We start from the raw sequence: 17,347 nt of genomic DNA on the forward strand, positions 1-17,347 counted from the left end.
ACACTTCCTTGCGAGAAAGACTGGCTCCTGCTCTTTCCTTGCTGTAAAACCAGCAATAAAGAAGCCAAAGTTAGCATTTTTCCGTATTGTCCAAATAAGCACTACAGCCCTGCACAACCTGTTAGTCTGTTGATGCTTAAGACCAAAGGCAACAACAACAAAAAATGTGTGACAATTTAAACCTATAAAATGATACGAACCTATAAACGATTTAGAGGAATACTATATAAAGAAACTGTACCACACTGTTCTGGGAATAATTAAGGACCTAAACATATTTTTTAGTATTTTATTCTGTATATCTTGAATAAGCCACGTTGTTCCATTTTTGTTGCGTCTTACTTGCTCAGCAAACTCTTAGATGTTTTAAGGCCAAACAAATACGGGTCTGCGCATCCTGTGGGCGTCTAAGATTTTCAGATTTCATGTCATGTCCTGCAGTTACATCATCACTCAAACCTGCAGTGGTCAGCTCTATGTGATGTGTGTGCGGGCCGAAGGCCCTGTGACATACTTAAACTGAATGAGTAATTGCACAACTAGTTGCAAAGCTGGATGGCTTAGAACATGCACATCATCTGCTGAAGATAGAGCATCCCTGATTGGTTTTTCACACTGAGACAATGTAACTTTTTGATTGAATGTATGATTATTTTGTCCGACAGCGGCGAGATCAAAGCACTTCTACAGAGACATATATAGCTTTCACATTTATTTTCAGCCTCCTGCACTTTGGTTATAGGGTGAAATAGCTCTGCTCTAATGCTCTGCTATATTAACAACCTCCCACGTGTCGAAATCGACATGTTTAATTTTGAGGTTTGGTGCGTATATTGCTTTGAGTGCATTTTGGGGTCGCTGGTAAATAACAGATTACTCATATTTGTGTGAGCCTATGTAATCCGATTCCGCTCCAGTTCATTCTGTGCAAACCCCATGTCGTCATACTGTAGCCTACTGTAGGAGCGCTTCAGCCTCGCGCAGGCATGACGAACCGTCCCCAGAATCATCCAACCCAGATGCACTTTGCACGGCTGTGGATAATGACGACAACAGTCACATCATGTTCAAATAACTATATCATGTAACAATACGTAGCCTGTTTACTTGTTTTCTATTCCTTTTTTTCTTAAAGTATTATTGTTATCATAATTTGTATTATTATAATTATTTTGTTTTGTATCAGTAGTAGTGGTAGTTGTAGTAATACTACTATAGGCTATCACTTTACATCACATGTGTGTTTTTTCAATTTATGGGAGGCATAAACTCAATATACAAGTAATAACATTTCACATTCCACAATCAAAAAGGAGCAGGGAGAGAAAAAAAAATCTACCTCCTCAAAATGAAAAGACAAATAATAAATAGCTTAACATAAAGTATAAGTAGTAATAGTAGGCTAGGTCTAGTAGTATTATTAGTACTCTATAGCGGTATTGATGGTCTGTTATCTTGTCTATTTTTCTTTCATCGATTTTGAATCTACTTTTATTCCACTCTAATATTTCATTTTCCTTTTTCTTTTGCTTTAATTGTTGTTCTAATGTGTATTTCTTCGCCTGACCGCACGTGAATCACTTTGAACTGCCTCTGTGTTGAAAAGGTGTTAAAGAAAAAAAACTTCCCTTATCGAGTCGTAAATGGTTGATACGCTCTTTTTATTCTTTTCTTTTTATAAATTGTTATTTATTATTAATATTATTATTATTTGTTACGACATTCTTCTGTAACTGAGGCTGAAGATAATGATGATGATGATGCGACTCTCATCGTAGTACTCGCTGTCTCCTCGTCGCCTCCATCGACTCGCTCGTCGCTCGACTCGCTCACTGTACACCAAACTCGCTGCGCTCTGACCACTGCAACTTTTGCAGAGACTCCTCACTCCACAGACATGTCGCACAATAGCTGAAGTGAACCCGTCACCGCGGCTCATCATTTTGAGCCTCCGGGAAAGCAGCCCTGCAGGTGGGATTTTGGATCGCGCAGCCTCCTCCTCTGTCGCTCCCCCTCGCATCGGAACCTAAGATTGAAAAACGCCTGGATATGAATTATGAGCATTTCCCTCACTAATGAACTGGGCCAGTAATGCAGGAGACCGCGGCGACTCTCTCATCAGTGTTTCAAGATGGCAGATTTGCATTGAGTTTTGAACATAAATCTCGCTTTATTCTTCTGCCATGAATAACAGAAACCCTTGCACCGATGGCCCCTGTATACGAAGGTAAGATGCTTTTGAAAATGGGCTGTTTTTTCTCTCTCTCTCTCCTTGTGCGGAGCTCTGTCACTGAGCCTATACTGTATCAATTGTGATACGATTGAATTGCGGCTGATACGGAAAGAGATGCGTTGCACCTTCCCCTGTTTCTGTCAGAAACATTAAACATAGGCTATAGGCTGTTTACATTATAATATCCACACCAGAGGTATATGGCTGTCAAATTGCCCGCAGCTCTGTGCATTAGTGCTGTCGGTCACAGTTAAAGAGTAAACACTCGGATTGAGCTGCCCGGTGTGTGTCCGATAACATAGCGCCGATAAGGCAATAAACCCTCCCGAATAAGGTCAAAGACAAGCGTGTGTTTCATAAACCACCTGGTCTACGTGTTGTAAATGTTGTGTTGTGTCCTCGTGTTTGTTCCTGCTACAAATGATCGCTCTGCTTAAAGACGGGATGAAAGAAGGTCGGAGACCGATCGGTGCGAGTCTCGCCTCTATTCACTCATTCTGTCCACATTATACCACAGCAATCTCACCACCGACTGACTTTAGATCACTGATCGATTGATTCAAATGCTTTTTATTTATTTATTCTTCTTCCGGAAACCAAAAGGCAAGCTTATAAATACGGCGTATATTCGCTATCGCTGCAGTATTGTCGCTGTGACTAATCTAATTGAGAGAATGCTACCGCACGCTTCTCTAAATTGTTTGCTGTCATACAGTTTTTGTTTCTTTTATTCTTTTAATCTAACAGAGTTATTCACAGAGAAACAATTTGTTTGCTTTGCAATGTCGCTACAAGGTGGGTTATACATGTTATTAAACAGTGCAAGCTGCCCACAATACCATCCGTGCATGATCGGGGGTCTGTGCAACTACACTAATAGTAGCAATAAATTGAATACTATTATACATCAGGGATGTTAGAGTAATTCGATTTGATGTAATGTTTTGTGAGATGTTGCTTTAATTTCTCTGTAGTAACGCACTTATTTACTGTAGCCTGTGGAGATGCTTTTCTGTCATACAATGGGACAGATAACCTTTAACAGCATGTCCAAAGGAAACAGAGGTTTACATGCTGATCAGAAGCTTTTGCAAATTGATTTGCAGCACAAAGCAAATGATGACCCTTGATGTTTCCAATATTTATTTTCCAGCAGCCTCATGTTTGATATCCTCTTGTCTACTCTATAGTCCCTCTGCTGGTGTTAAAGGGAACCCCTTCTCTACATGTTGAAGACTACCATTGAGAAAAAGAACTATTGAAAAGTAATACTACACGTTTTAAAGTGGCAATATACAAAGATCTCATGCAAAAGTGGGCTCTAATATGGATATTTAGGTTCTATAATAGGCTGCTATAGAAGATACACTATCATGAACAACAATAAGGTTGCTACAAACTCCCCACTAAGTGCTGTCATGTCACAGATTTCTTCCTGCGGGGTGGTGAAGTTCGCAGGAATAGCCCGAGACGACGGCGTTTCAACATGAAAAGGAAAGTTGAAATGAGACTCCTATGCAAAAGGTAATTAGTGTAAATTACATTCTCCGGCTTTCCCCCTTCGCCACGGAGAGGAGGAGAAAGGGAAGAGAAAGAGGCGGCAGGGGGAATTAATTACCTTACCCGTCCTCCTCCGTGTTGGAGGGGCCTGTTATGTAGAGCAATGACCGAAGTCTAGGGGGGGGAAATAGGTTTGGGGGGGGGCCCCTTCGCGTAGACTGACCGGCAATTATGGTGATCACTGAGCTTTCACATGCATAATCACTTATTTGGACGTATTTGTTTAAACACAGTGGAGATTTTCGGTAATGTTTATGAAGCTTGCAGTGGTCAAATTGCCTTTTTCCTTCTTCTTTTTTTTGTACGTGTTTGCCTTTGGTCCGTCTTGGCCCAGACAGAAAGCCATAAGGCGGGCCTGCTGGCAGGCAGGGCAGCGGCCTGATCACCCTGGGAGCCTGGTCTCATAACCCAAACTGACACCTTGATGGATGTCTGATGAACGGAGCAGGTCCAGCAGCCCCCAGCTGTGGAAAAGCTAATATTCACACACCGCCAAACCCTGCCTGCCCTTCTTCCCTGGCTGGATATTGTTGTTGTGGTGTGCTCATGCCTGCGTGAGCATTTGTCTCTATCTGCGTATGTCATGCACACATGTGGCTTCACCCATTTGTATGGCAGGCCTGCAAGAGGATTAGGCAGCTGCGAGGCTGGGCACCAGGCAGGGAGGCAACTTCATTTGCAGATCTGCCTCTCACAGGTCAGCCAGGACTATTCCAGAGAGGATTCCTTCATTCACGCCTGGAAAAACGGACAGAGTGTGACTCAGAGGCTGCTGCTGACGATGATAGTGGTGACAGGCGCTACAGCATCACAAGGCAGATTAATGTTTTAACCATCCAGCTATTGTTAATGCGACTTTGAACAACCTCCCGGTTTCCAGGTATGGGGAATGTACCTTGCCTTGTTTGAGGGGAAGTTACTCCTCTGACGACAGAAGGACGGACTTTCTCAGAAACTGCCCTGAACTCTCTCCGCCCCCCCCTCCCGATCCCGCCCGAGGACCCTGAACCTTAAATCGCATCTCCTTATCCCTCTTACCCTGCCTCCTCCTCCTCTCCCCCTCACGCTTGTTTGGACCTGCTTGATTGATATCTTCCTCACAGGCTACGACCCAGGCTTAGGCTCCAAGGTTGCAGCTTTTTAAAACTTTGATTAGAATTGCAGGAAGAACCCCGGGGGCCTTCGGGGGGCCGCTGCCGGTGGCAGAGTCAGGGGAACTGAGGAGGGTCTCTCTTCCTGGCTGTTATGACAAGCAGGGTCGTGTGTTTAGCTCTTCAGCGTCCACGTCAGAGAAAGAGAGAGGCCTGGGGAGAGAGGTTAGCTAAACAGTTGAAAGGAGATGCGGCGATATTTTAAATAGCTCACAGGAAAGAACAGTCATCACTCAAATCCTGTGCTGAAGGTGCAAATCCTTGTAGGTGCCATTGAGAGTGTTTATCTCTTGTTTTTCTCTGTCACTCAGCAGCCGTTTTGATCTGTTTGTTGACCTGATGCGTCGCCCCGTGACTTGTTTGGAAGGCGGTTTGCTCAGAAAGGGGTTATGAAAAAGGATAAGCTGTCTTTACAAGTATCGCTTTTGCATTATTCAAAGCTTCCGATCCGAAAAAGGAAGACAAATCCAGTGTTCAGGGATCCTTTGTGCTATTGATTTGTTGAAGCATTTAGTAGAAGAAGCTGAAGCTTTGGAGGGAGATAGAATGTGAGTTTTGTGTGAGATGAGGTGCGTGCGTGTAGCTCTCAGCTGAAGACAAGGGACTATGTGAGCTCTCTGATGTGCTGAAATAGTTCACAGGTGTGATCAGAGGGTTTTGGAAACAGATGACGGGGGGGGGGGGGGGACGTCAGCCTGAACTGAAATGACAGGTTTGTATAGAGGCCAGTCTGACACAGGAGGCCCAGCCTTGAATATGAGCACAATACTTCTGGCTATGTCAGCAGGCTCAACTTTTCATATACTCTTTTTAGTAAATTTCTCTGGAGTGAAACTGCCTCTAATACTCCAGCACATTATTCTTCTGGCTCTTATTTTTTCCTTCTTCTCTCTTTTAGCTTGGAGGAAATTCAATTGAGATGCGACAGGACTTTGCAATTCTCATGTTCTCTTCAGTCAGTTAGCCTTCCTGTTTTAGTGCTTCTGCCATATGTTTCAGACCTCTCTCGGAAACAACTCTGAAAGCCGGGCTCCGCAGTCCTTGAAGCGGGAGACCACATCAATTGCTGACATGAGTTGGTTTTTATCGAAGGGGGAGGCTGGCTGGGATGGAGCCTCAACCCTGTCGACTGCTTACACAAGGCATCTCCGTGTTGGTTGTCATGCATGTGTAAAGGCCCCCTTTTCTCCCTGCACTGTTGTTTCACACTGTGTATGGTGTCAGCTTGTAACGACTCCAGGCTCTGTTAAGTAAGGAAACTAGTGTGGCAGGCATCTTAAAGTTGCGTTGCTCTCTGGCCTGTAATGTAAAAGTTGATATAGATTTAAATTACAAATATTTGATACCTGCATTTAAAATGATAGCACTCGAATGTCGTGAACCGGTAGAGTCCGTTGTCCTTTAATCACAAGGTCGGGGGTTTGATCCCAGGCTCTGCATGTTGCTCAGTTTCCTTGATCGAGTCACTGAACCCAAAGTTCCTCCCTGGATGCTTTACAGCAGCCCCCTGCTCCTAAATGCGTTGGATAGGTTAAATGCAGAGATACAATTTCAAGTATTTCATGATTTCAGGTTTTGGATTTTGGAAACCTTGTTCTCAGTGGGTTGCCACATTACCTAAAAAAAACCCTCTTGTATTTGAGGATCAGCGGAAGAGACAGAAATAGATGAAGGTCCCTCTTAAATCTAGATAACCTCCTCTTGCTAAAAGTAATGTAATAAGCGCTCTACAGCGAGGATGAGAGTAGCATCTGCTAAAACGTGCTGAGAGTCTCTGCACCTTGTGACACATCCATTGCTTTGATCTGCTATGAGAGCCACGGTTCAAACAAATGTTCACTTTTACTGCTTCCTTGAATGAGGCCTTTTGTTAACTTGGGCCTGCTAAGCAATAATTACGCCGGGATTCCTTTAGCATAAAGGGCACTTCATATGCTGAGGGTGTCACTTTTTTTTTTTTTTTTTTTTTTTTTTTTTAAATATACAGTATACAGAAAGTGAGTCTTTTTTTTTCAGAGCAGCACAAGCATGGTTTGCATTTTACTCGCATGCCATATATCGCTTGCTCACTTTGCAATCATCATTCAGCAATGACCCATCCAGTTCCCACCCCCACCCAGACCGCGTTTCCCCGCCCCACCCCCACATCCAGCCCTTATCTGTCCTTCCATCCCACTCTGTTTGTTGATAAGCCGAGAGGCCATTGGCCAGCACACATGGTGCCCATGTGACACTTCAGCAACAGCCTGATGGCCAGATTGGAAGCCCCATGAATGTGAGTGTGTGAGTGTGTGTGTGTGTGCGTGTGTGTGTGTGTGTGTGTGTGTGCGCTCGTGTAATTGGAGGCTGGTTTGAGAAGATGTCTAACTACTGTAGCTTTTTTGTTCTCCCTAATCATGACTCCCCCCCCCCCCCTTCTTCCTGTCTCACTCAGTCCCCCCCGGTTGTCTTATTGCCATCACTAACCCCCCAAACCAAACCACCAGCTTGTTTGTGGCACACATTGTCACAGGTTTTAATCCTTTTGTTTGTGATAGTGTCCCCCCCCCACCCCATACTAGTCCATTTGACATCGCACCCTCTGGAAGAGAGCTGCCGCTGTTGGCTGCATTTATCCATTTATCACCGGCTATTTTGGCCTTTCAACTTGACACGTCACATTGCACATGCACTCGCCAAGCTGGTAAAAATAAAATAAAAAGTTGAACAAAGCCTTGAATGTGGTGGAAAGACAACAGCCGAATGTTGAGGGCAACTGCCACACTCACAGCCACTTCATTGAAACAAAAGATCCTAACCGTCTCTATTACACCAAGCTCAGAGTGAAAAATGGCTTGCAGTTTTTAATCAAGCCTTTCGACACACTTGTCTTCCAAGTGAAGGAGACAGGGAGGGAGGGTGAGGATGGCGAGTGTTTAGGGGCAGATATTGAAGTAAACTCTGAAGGACGGAATCATTCAGATTAGGGCACTGAGGTTGGCGTTTTTAGGGCATACGCTCTCGTATTCACGGACGTAGACACAGCTCTGCCATGTCCAGCCAACGCGGACTAAGTTCCGATGCCAGCCCCATCACCACTCCTGGCTCCGGCCCCTCTCGGTCATGGAAGGGAAGTGGAGCGATGGGTGGCTGCTGGCGGCCCCTTCACAGATGGCTGCAGGTACAGCACTACGCTTGGATGATAACCAAAGGACTTCAAAGCTCAGTCAACTAGCGCTCGGGCCCATTTCTTTCCAGAGCCAGGAGGCAAAAAGGCACAGAACAGAGAAAGGGGGACCGGGTTGGTCAAAAGAGTCAACAGGCGTGGAAATGAGCAGCTTTAGCCCTCTCCTTTTCCTCCGCTTGCTTTCTGGGCAGTAACTGCTCTCCTACATTCATCTTCCGCTCCTCTTCTTCTTTCTCAATCTTGCCGTTGTATTTTCTTTTTCTCTCCATGCCGTGTTATTCTCATTATTCTATTACTGTGAAAGCAGTTATGATGACACATCCCCCAGGCTAGCCAGACATGGAAATTAAAAGTGACGGTCACTGTTACAGATAGCCGACCCTCCCTCTCAAGTGATGTCTTTTTTTTCTTCATTTGGTTCAGGCCGGGCATTCTCTCAGGAATCCCTTATTGTCTGTGAAAATATCAGCTTCACCATACGGCAAACTCACAAGTCACACATCCAGACGAGCTGGAGTTGGAAGTGTCGAAATGTGTTGAGAGGTTTTAAGAATGATAGTCGTGAAAGGTAATAGAATTGTCTCTATATCTATTTGATATTCACAGAGGAAATGATTTCTTGGTTACCACTGAAGGCTGGATACCGTCCTTTTATGAGCTTTTAAAGGATAATGTAAAGGGAGAGAAAGAGGGAGGGAGAGCGAGTGAGAGAGATGTTAAAAAGTCATTGATTCAATTACACTATCTTGTGGCTCCTCTAATACCACTCCAGCACTGGCATGAGAACATGCTGAATGTCCTAACTGTAAGACATATTTCCTCACAGCTGCATAACCATCTCTGAAGACATTTAGTAACATTTAGTTGGAGCATAGGTGAACGATAATGGTTGTTTAATGGCAGCTTGAACCTTTTTATTAGAAAATGCAATATTTAGAAAGATTTGAAGAAATGGTTATGCCTATTATTTTATTCGGAAATTCCAACCAAGTGCTTTTTTCAGCCGTTGTATTTTAGTGCACTTAAAGTTGAAGCATGCACTGTTTGTTTAGCTTTGAAGAACTTTGGTGCTCACAAAACAGAAACAAAAGTGAAATTTAGCCCTATTCCAGAAAATGTTCCTCATAAACTCCTCATTTAATAAGCATGTTCTATTATAACGTTTAAGTATTAATGCTAAACTCGACTAAACATAATTATAAATAACAGTGCCTGTTTATGTTTCTGGGCCTAAGTGTGTTGCAGTATAAAAAACAGGCTGCACACCTTTTAGATCCACTTCAAAGCTTCAAAGCCCCAGGCACCATCATGGCCAACCAGCAGCTAAGCCTGGCAGCCTTTTGAACCGACCCCTCAAATCAGCCTGATAGACAGACGCCCAATCCCAATGTCCCCCCTAAAGCCTTTAGCCCTGAACCCTCAGGGACCTAACTGACGTCACCTGGTAAATGGTTGAGTGTGAGAGGCTGCAAGTGTTTGAAATGGTATCAATACGAACGGGACAGCACTTTGCAGAAATACATCACGTTAGCTTGACAACACTAAAACATCTTACGTTTGCACTCCCTGATTGAAGGTCTTCCAGGCTCTTGCCTTACGAGACGAGAGGTATTTGTCAAATAATCTATTTACTTGGTTTTGTCAAAACAGCTTCAACAGGCAAAGTTAAAAGAAAATGTTGATGATTAAACCAGGTGTGTAATAGTCTCTGCTTGTATTCCTCTCAATCATGTGTTCAATTCTTAATGTTAATGTTTCTGTGTAAATTGAATATGCCAGGCCAAACACCCATATGCCGTCCTCTTTGTTTACCTCTTTTTATCTAAGTCTCTGGGCTTCCCCTGGCAACCCCCGAGTTTAACGTCACAACGCTGTGAATTGTGGGTAATTCCATCAGGCAAAGTCTGCAGAAACGCGGACTTACGGAAAGTGTGCATGGAGGGCTCAAAATGTCTTTGAGAGCCCTCAAGAACTCGACAATTTGACAGTGGGACAGCCTAAACCCTCATGGACTTTGCGGGACCTCGAAAGTCCGAGAGTCACTGAGTGTGGACTTTGGGATTGGGCAAGATAGTGAGAATGGCAGAGAGACGAGAGAGGGAGGGACAGAGATTGAAAAAGTAAGGGAGGGAGGCAGTGGAGCTGGTGTGGGGAGATGAATACCCTCTTGTGGGGGCCCATGGGCCTCAGGGGCACTGCCAGAGGTCAGGAGGCGGGACGGTTAGGAGGTGTGGGGGGTCAGTGGTCTAAGAGGGATTTCGGTTGTGGTGTTGGGGTTATATCTCACCCCTTGTCTCCTTTAACCTGTCTCCTCCTTACATCTGCGACCAACGGCCTAGTGTGAAGCGCCCACCCCTCGGCTCCCATGACGGAGCCCAGCAGCTGCTAACACACACAAACATGCTCCCACCCCTCCACTTTTAGAGAAGTTGGCGCAGAAAAAGGACAGAAGTTGACCTTTAGCTATGTGGACCTGTTCCTCTGTTGCTTCAGAGGGGTCCAGGCCTGGAAAGTTTTTTTTTTTTACCTCATTAGGTCTCTGTGGGACAGAGACAGCATGTGAGGAGGAGGCCTGCATTCATAAGCATTAAACATAAAGACGTTTGGACACAAACATGGCAGCGTTAAGTGGCATCCATCTCAGTAACATAAACCTCATTCAGATCCTTTTAACATTTGAATAGCCTGCAAAAACATACCCTGGACCAGGCTAACGCACCACTGCTATTTATTCACAGCAAAGCATCTTAAAGGACGATGAATCATTATTTACTGGCTTCCCACAGGTCATCCTTTCCATCTGTTTAAATCTCTCTCAGCTACTACTCAGCTGGGAGTTTAGAAACAGCTCAGACCACAAGAACAAACTCAAACTGGCAAGTTCTTGTAGGAGATGGATCTTGTTTCATGTAATTAACTAAACAAAGTTTGTCATATCATTAAGATTTTAATCGTGAAAACCAAAAACTCTTCTTCTCCTCCTGAAGGGGTTCACCTTTTATGCAAGCCCATTCAAATGTGTACTCCTTATACGCTCCATGTGTGGGTGTCAAACTGATGGTCAGAATAGCCATTTCCTGCCTGGTTTTGGCTGCTATTTGCGACTGCGAGGACGCTGTATATATAATCGGCTAAAGCCATGATTTTCACGCTGAATCAGACGCAGAGGGCTGAGTTGGCTCGCCATATTTATTACCTCAGCTCTGTGGCCAAAAAGACTCAACCCCCATGTTTACGACACACTGTCAGTTGGATTAAGCACACATATGCTTTGCTAAATTGGTATGTGAGCATGTGTTTGTGTGTGTGTTGCTATAATCTTTTAAAAGCTGTTTGAATATATAGCATGGTGGGCCTCCTTACTTTGTCAAAGACAGAACGAGAGGAGCTGCAGAAGGAGAGAGGGTTAAAAAGAAGATGATGAAGGGAGATTAGGAGATTATAACAATTTGTCAAGCGTGTATGTGGATGAGTCACCTGCAGTATGAAGACAGGAGTGCATGTTGAGGCATTTTAGCGGGAGAAAAAAAAAGCATCTGTAGTCTAAATTAGTCTGATCTGTGGCCTTAATAAACTCTGAGCAGCAGATTCACACACCCCACTGAAATACCACACAGTCCTGTCGCCTGGGGAGGCATGTGCACCATCTCCAGCTTGTATTCGATAGCATTGGGAGGTGGAGTATACTGGGGGAGACAGGGGAGCAGAAGGCCAACCACATGTGGGGGTTATAAAGAGCTCTGATGTGAAATGGATAGAAGTTGCCGGTTTCCTCCTCTATCTGCCGTCTTTGAGGGAGTAAAAAGTGGGCTTCATGCACCAGCACCAGCACTAATCATTATCAAACACACTGACTGGCTTGTGTGCCACAACTTGTCATTCAAAAACGCCCTGAGCCATCCTGGTTTCAAGCTGACAACTTGCAAGTAACTGTGACCTGAAAGTAACAGCTAGGCATTGGTAGCGTTTTTACCTGCTGTGCGTAAAACAAACAAGGAAACAGTAAGAAATCTGCAAAGCATTTTCTTTCATGAATATCTTTTCCTAGCAACTCTAGACTAAAGTAGACCTCCCTATGAGTTTGTTGTTTTGAGTACAGCTCTGTTTGGAAATACAGGAAGTGGTGGCACTGCCTGTGTGTGATTGGTCCTCAGGTGCCTGGTCAGGTTGGACTGGTTCCTCTTTTCCAGTTAATCGCAGGGTTTCGAAGGGGTGGGCACCAGTTTCATCCCTCCGGGTGTGTGTGTGTGTGTGTGTGTGTGTGTGTTTTGGGGTGGTGGTTTTATGCATGTTGTTACAACACAGCTACGGTTTTAGAGCTTTGACAAATAGTTGAGGAGGTCTTAAGAAGCACTAATAGTCATTAAGTTAAACACACGTGAACACACACATGTGGAGTCTCAGAAATGCAGAGTTGCACGTCTGTGTGGGTACACGCCTGCTGACACGTGCACACACATCTGCACCCATGCAGAGAGCTGTGTGTGCGGTGTTGGTTGCCTGCCTGGTGGAGCAGGATGGGCAGTATTGCAGCTGTATCTGTTCCTGAATATTAATTCAGAAGCAAACTATGATCCCCTATTTCAAGGACACACCCAAAAAAGTATGCTGCTCCATGGAACGAGGCAGGGGGGCAGGGTGGAGCAACGATGCCGTCTCCTTGAAACATCGTCTAAGGCAGTGCTCCCTCCAACTGGCATCTTTCCCTGCAACTGTCTTAGTCTTTGCCTTCAGTTTTTCACGCATGCTGCTGTTTGACTTTTCTTACTTTGCACTCCAAATAAATAGTTTACCAACTGCAAATACTGCTCCAAAAATGTAGTCAAGAGAGAAAACTATTAAACTCACTAAACACTTTGAATTTGATTAGCATATAAGTGGAGTTATAACAAATATTAGGCAACCCATGCATGCATAACTAGGGATCACGCAAAATGAAAATTGTGGTGGATTATTCAATTTTTTTAAACATTTAAAAAAAATTCTTTGTTTGCCAGTTGATTGTTTTTGTCAGAGACTATAATCCTATTTTGTTTGTCCAGGGAGAGGTTAGATCCTTTGGAAATATAATCTCGGAAATCTCATCAAAACTCATTCGACTCCCGTAGCTAACAGGAACCTAGCTCCCCGTTTTTGTGTTTGCAGGCATGTGTGTCAAAGTGTGAACATCAGCCTCATTGTATTTCATTTTGTATTTTGGCTTTTGTCCTGAAGCGCCATCCTTTCTAACCTCAGGTTGCGGTACATTGCGAGGGCAGCAAACAAGGCCGCTATTCACATTCACACTAAAAACCTCATAATTTGTCTGTACACTGTAACGCAACACAGTCGGCACGCAACTAAATCCATACTGCACCGGCCCCTCTCAAATCAATTTGCCATTGTACAGTGTTTTCTTCCCACATTGTACTCATCTGTGTGTCCTCCCCCATTGCTGTGTGTGTGTGTGTGTGTGTGTGTGTGTGTGTGTGTATGGGGTTACTGTTTCTGGCCTGCAGTTCTCATATGTTGATCTCATTATAGTACATTGTGTCCAGCTGTCATTGTTGCTCCTAATGACATAAGAGGAAGCGTGGTGTGGCGGGGCGTTTCTTGCTGTTTGTACACGATAAGCATTCTGGAGAACGGCTGCTTATCAGGTGCGTGTCCCTGCATCGCCCTGCGCTGTGGTTGCAACTGTAGTCAAAGCAGCTCGGCACCATGCATACAGTGGATGTCGATGGTAGTGCAGTCGCTCCGCGAGTTAACAGATGCGGGTGGTTTATGGTTGGTCACGTTTTCAGCCACCTTATTCTCATTTTATGCCGACACACACAAGAACTCTGCGCAGAACAAACAGTTTTTCCTGTTCCATGTTCTGCTACAGCAAGGGCATTTATTACAAGGCCTCTATCTGTCTGTCTATCTTTCTTTTCTTTCTCGGTGGGGAGGAAGTTGGATGCTGTGCTTTGTATACTTGCTACACTCGTGATTTGATTAATAAGAAATCCAGCTCAAGCAGAGCCACTCTGCTGCCCCTTCCTCCTCCTCCTCCTCCTCCTCCTCCTCTCCTCCACCCAGTGCCTTGGTTCACCGCCTGGTTAGGCTGACCTGGCAGTATAAACAAGGCAAATGTTTTTCTCACTCCAGCCATTTTATGACCACACTTACAGCGTTAATGGCAGCCTCCTTATCTACCGACAGTTTCCCAGGGGAACCAGCTTTTGCAGCTTTACATTAGATTAGAAATATTCAACTCAAACTACACAAGTTGTCATTGCTTAGTTTATAAAAGAGAGTTCATAACCACCACCCCAACCGATGTGAATGTGTGTGGCCGCACGCGCCCCTTTGTATTAGTGTTCCTGTGTGCTTGTGTGCGTCTCTTCTTGCTTATGTATCTATGCGTGGACATTTGAACAAGTGGGGACCGAACATGTTATCTCACAGCTAACACAACATGTTGTATCTTTGGCTGTTTGCTTGCAGGAAGGGGAGAGTTGAGGGAGTGTCCCGTTTACAGCAGGCATGTTGCCATTTTTCCGAGCTGAGAAGTCCTGTATGTGTCTGTCAAACGGCATTCACATTTTCCTCTTACACGCTGTCAGTATGCTAGACGGATATTTGCCCTCTTTTGTGTGTTTGTAAGAGAGCCGAGAGACATGCTCATTCCAACTGGTCAAATACTGTGGTCAGGAGGAGCATAAAGGCTGATGGAGCAGCAGCCTGCATGACGGTATCTCCCTGTGAGCTGGTCTGATGCATTATTCTATAAATAAGCAGAGATGAGTAGAGCTAAAAAGGCAGACAGGATGGTAAATAGTGGTGGGGGTGAGAGAAAGAGAGCGAGAGAGACTATGCAGTGTCAAGCTCCAGCTCCCCGACTGAGGGCAGAACTCAGGCAGGAGGCAGCAACTCAACTCTAGGCTGCTCTGTGTGGACAATATGTTCCTCTTCAGTGGCGAGTTCCCTGCAGTGTTTAACCCCAAAGACACTGTCCCAGTGTGTCCACCAGTGGTTCTGCTGGCCATGATTTTTATCTATATATGTAGGTGCATATACAGATGGGTGACAAGTAAGAAGAAAACCTGGATAAACGAGTTGAGAAACAAATGCAGATGCTTCCATTCAGAACAAAGGGGCTCACTAAATAGACTTGAGTCGTATGCTGTGGCCTTTGCAGCTGTACACCTATTGGAGAGTTTGGACTGACACGTTCATCAAAACTTCCAAAAGAGGGAATATCTTTGGAAATATCATGTTCCTTCAGAGGATTTCCTTGGAGAATCTATAACAGGGTGAATTGAAGCACCTAACACTTTCCTAAGACACATTACGTTGATCTTTGTCCTCCATCTGTATGTGTCAGGGTGTTCATAAAAGCGATGGAGGTGCAGCAAGTATAGTGCCCCAGCACCCAAACAGCAGCGAAGGGTGAGATAATGCTTTGTCTAGACAGTCAGAAGCCATTTCATTAGCCAGTGATTTGGGCCTCCCCCTCCCTCACCTTCCAGGCCTGCAGACACTTGGATGTCCAGTAAAGAGACAGGGTCATCAGAGCGTCTCGGTCTGTGTCGGCAGCCATTAGGCCTCAGGAAGTAGTCCAAATATATCCAGGCCAGGGATCATCGACCAGACAGACCTGACTAGGTGATGGCTGTGGTATATATTCCAATTTTGAAGCCTGTTTTTTTGTATTTATTTTTTATCTCAACCTTAAATCGTTTTAAATAATGATTTGTAAAAAGCACAGAGCTTTGAGAAAAGGCATGGTTGACTTGAATGATAAGCAGGTTTTTCGTATTAAAAGACTATTTGTAATTACAAAGGACTCTTTGGTAGGTTTGGTGGTGTCTAAAGGCGTCCTCATCAATACTGTCATGTTGTCAGCGGAGTGTAAATGACGGGCTTAATAAAAGAGAGCAAACAGAGGCAGGTCACAGGCTAGAATGTGAGGGCCACTCGTGGCCCCGCTCTCCACGCTCTGTTGTCCTTCCCTCCGTTTTCAGTCCATCTCTCGCCCTCGGATGGCATGCAGAACGGCCCTGATCCTCCCAAAAAAGAAGATTAACGAAGCCCTGACAGAGAAGTAATCTCTCTGAAAACATCGACTCCTACCATTTCAACACACTGCCTCTAAACATTGGAAAATGCCTCTCTGGTATGCTTAATTGCAGTATGCGGGACACACAGTGTGCCTTTAGGTATGTTAAATGGAAAGCCTTGGCTGCTGAAGGCATTCCAACATTGGAAATGTGCAACAATGGACCTTAACAATTTTACACTTGGCAGGTTCAGAAATTCAAATAAACTTCAAGAGGACATTTTCAAGGGAAGGTCTTTAGCGCCGTGTTGTTTCTGACAATAGTAAAGAGGGGTTTGGTTGTTTATTTTCTAGATCATGAATACGTTTGAACTCTAGTTTGGATGAAGAGTGATTCCTGAGGACTGGAGCGACTTTCCCAATGAAGTATAATTGTTCACATTGTTGCCTGTGTATGTTGTCATGAGATAAAATTCCAGCCGTTTGACCTCTTACTTTTGGTCTATTTAATTACTTATCTGGGTTCCGCACAGGGCTCCAAACTGCGACGCTGTTTGTGGTAGCCTTGAGTTTTGTGGCAAAAACCAGCTGTGCAGAATGTCTTTACAAGTCAAAGCTGAGTTTCCAGAATGTCCTGCTGGCAGATATTTAATGCTGGAATTTTCCATAAAAGGAACAAGCCAGCTCTGTGTCTGTCCATCCATCTTTGTGTCCATCAGTCTGTGCCTGTGATTATCCTGTCAGGCTCTCCATCACACACTGTTGATGCTGCTCTGTGACACAACCCATCATTCAAATTATTTTTAGTATAAAGTCCAGGCACAGGAATTGGTAATCCAAGGAGTGACATCTGGCCTTCAGGGTTTATGTGATTAGCAGAGAGCCTTGCCCCTAATAGCCTAGCGGACAATCTTCATTACCTCTCTGGACTGGTCTACAGGACTGGTCATGAAGTGGCTATGGGCACTAAAAAAAACTAAAAACTTGACGATTGTTCAGATTACATATGTGTAGATGTCATAGTTGAGGCTTAAATAAGTCTTTCAGGAAGCATGGAGGTGCTATGCTACATCAGCTACTACACAACACCCACCAAGCTTACAGTGAGCCCTCATAATGTGCACTGCATCTTCAATCCTGCAGCATTAGGGCTAAGACCAGATGACCATGCAGATAACTAGTAAGTCCAAGCAAGGCCACAGAGCGACGAAAGA

General features: G+C 44.5%; 1 protein-coding gene across 3 annotated transcripts in view; it reads left to right on the plus strand.

Moving 5' to 3' along the window:
- Positions 1–1,841: 1,841 nt before the first annotated feature.
- The window catches only part of hipk2 (homeodomain interacting protein kinase 2), a 69,705-nt gene continuing 54,199 nt past the window's right edge, over positions 1,842–17,347 (plus strand). For all 3 annotated transcript variants that reach the window (XM_031870464.1, XM_031870483.1, XM_031870473.1), the window contains exon 1: positions 1,842–2,227. In XM_031870464.1, the coding sequence (XP_031726324.1) occupies positions 2,209–2,227 (19 nt within the window). In that variant the 5' untranslated portion in view covers positions 1,842–2,208. The remainder of the gene's footprint in view (positions 2,228–17,347) is intronic.

Source organism: Anarrhichthys ocellatus, unplaced genomic scaffold (assembly GCF_004355925.1).
Source record: "Anarrhichthys ocellatus isolate YVR2014 unplaced genomic scaffold, GSC_Weel_1.0 scaffold2, whole genome shotgun sequence".
Lineage (NCBI taxonomy): Eukaryota > Metazoa > Chordata > Actinopteri > Perciformes > Anarhichadidae > Anarrhichthys > Anarrhichthys ocellatus.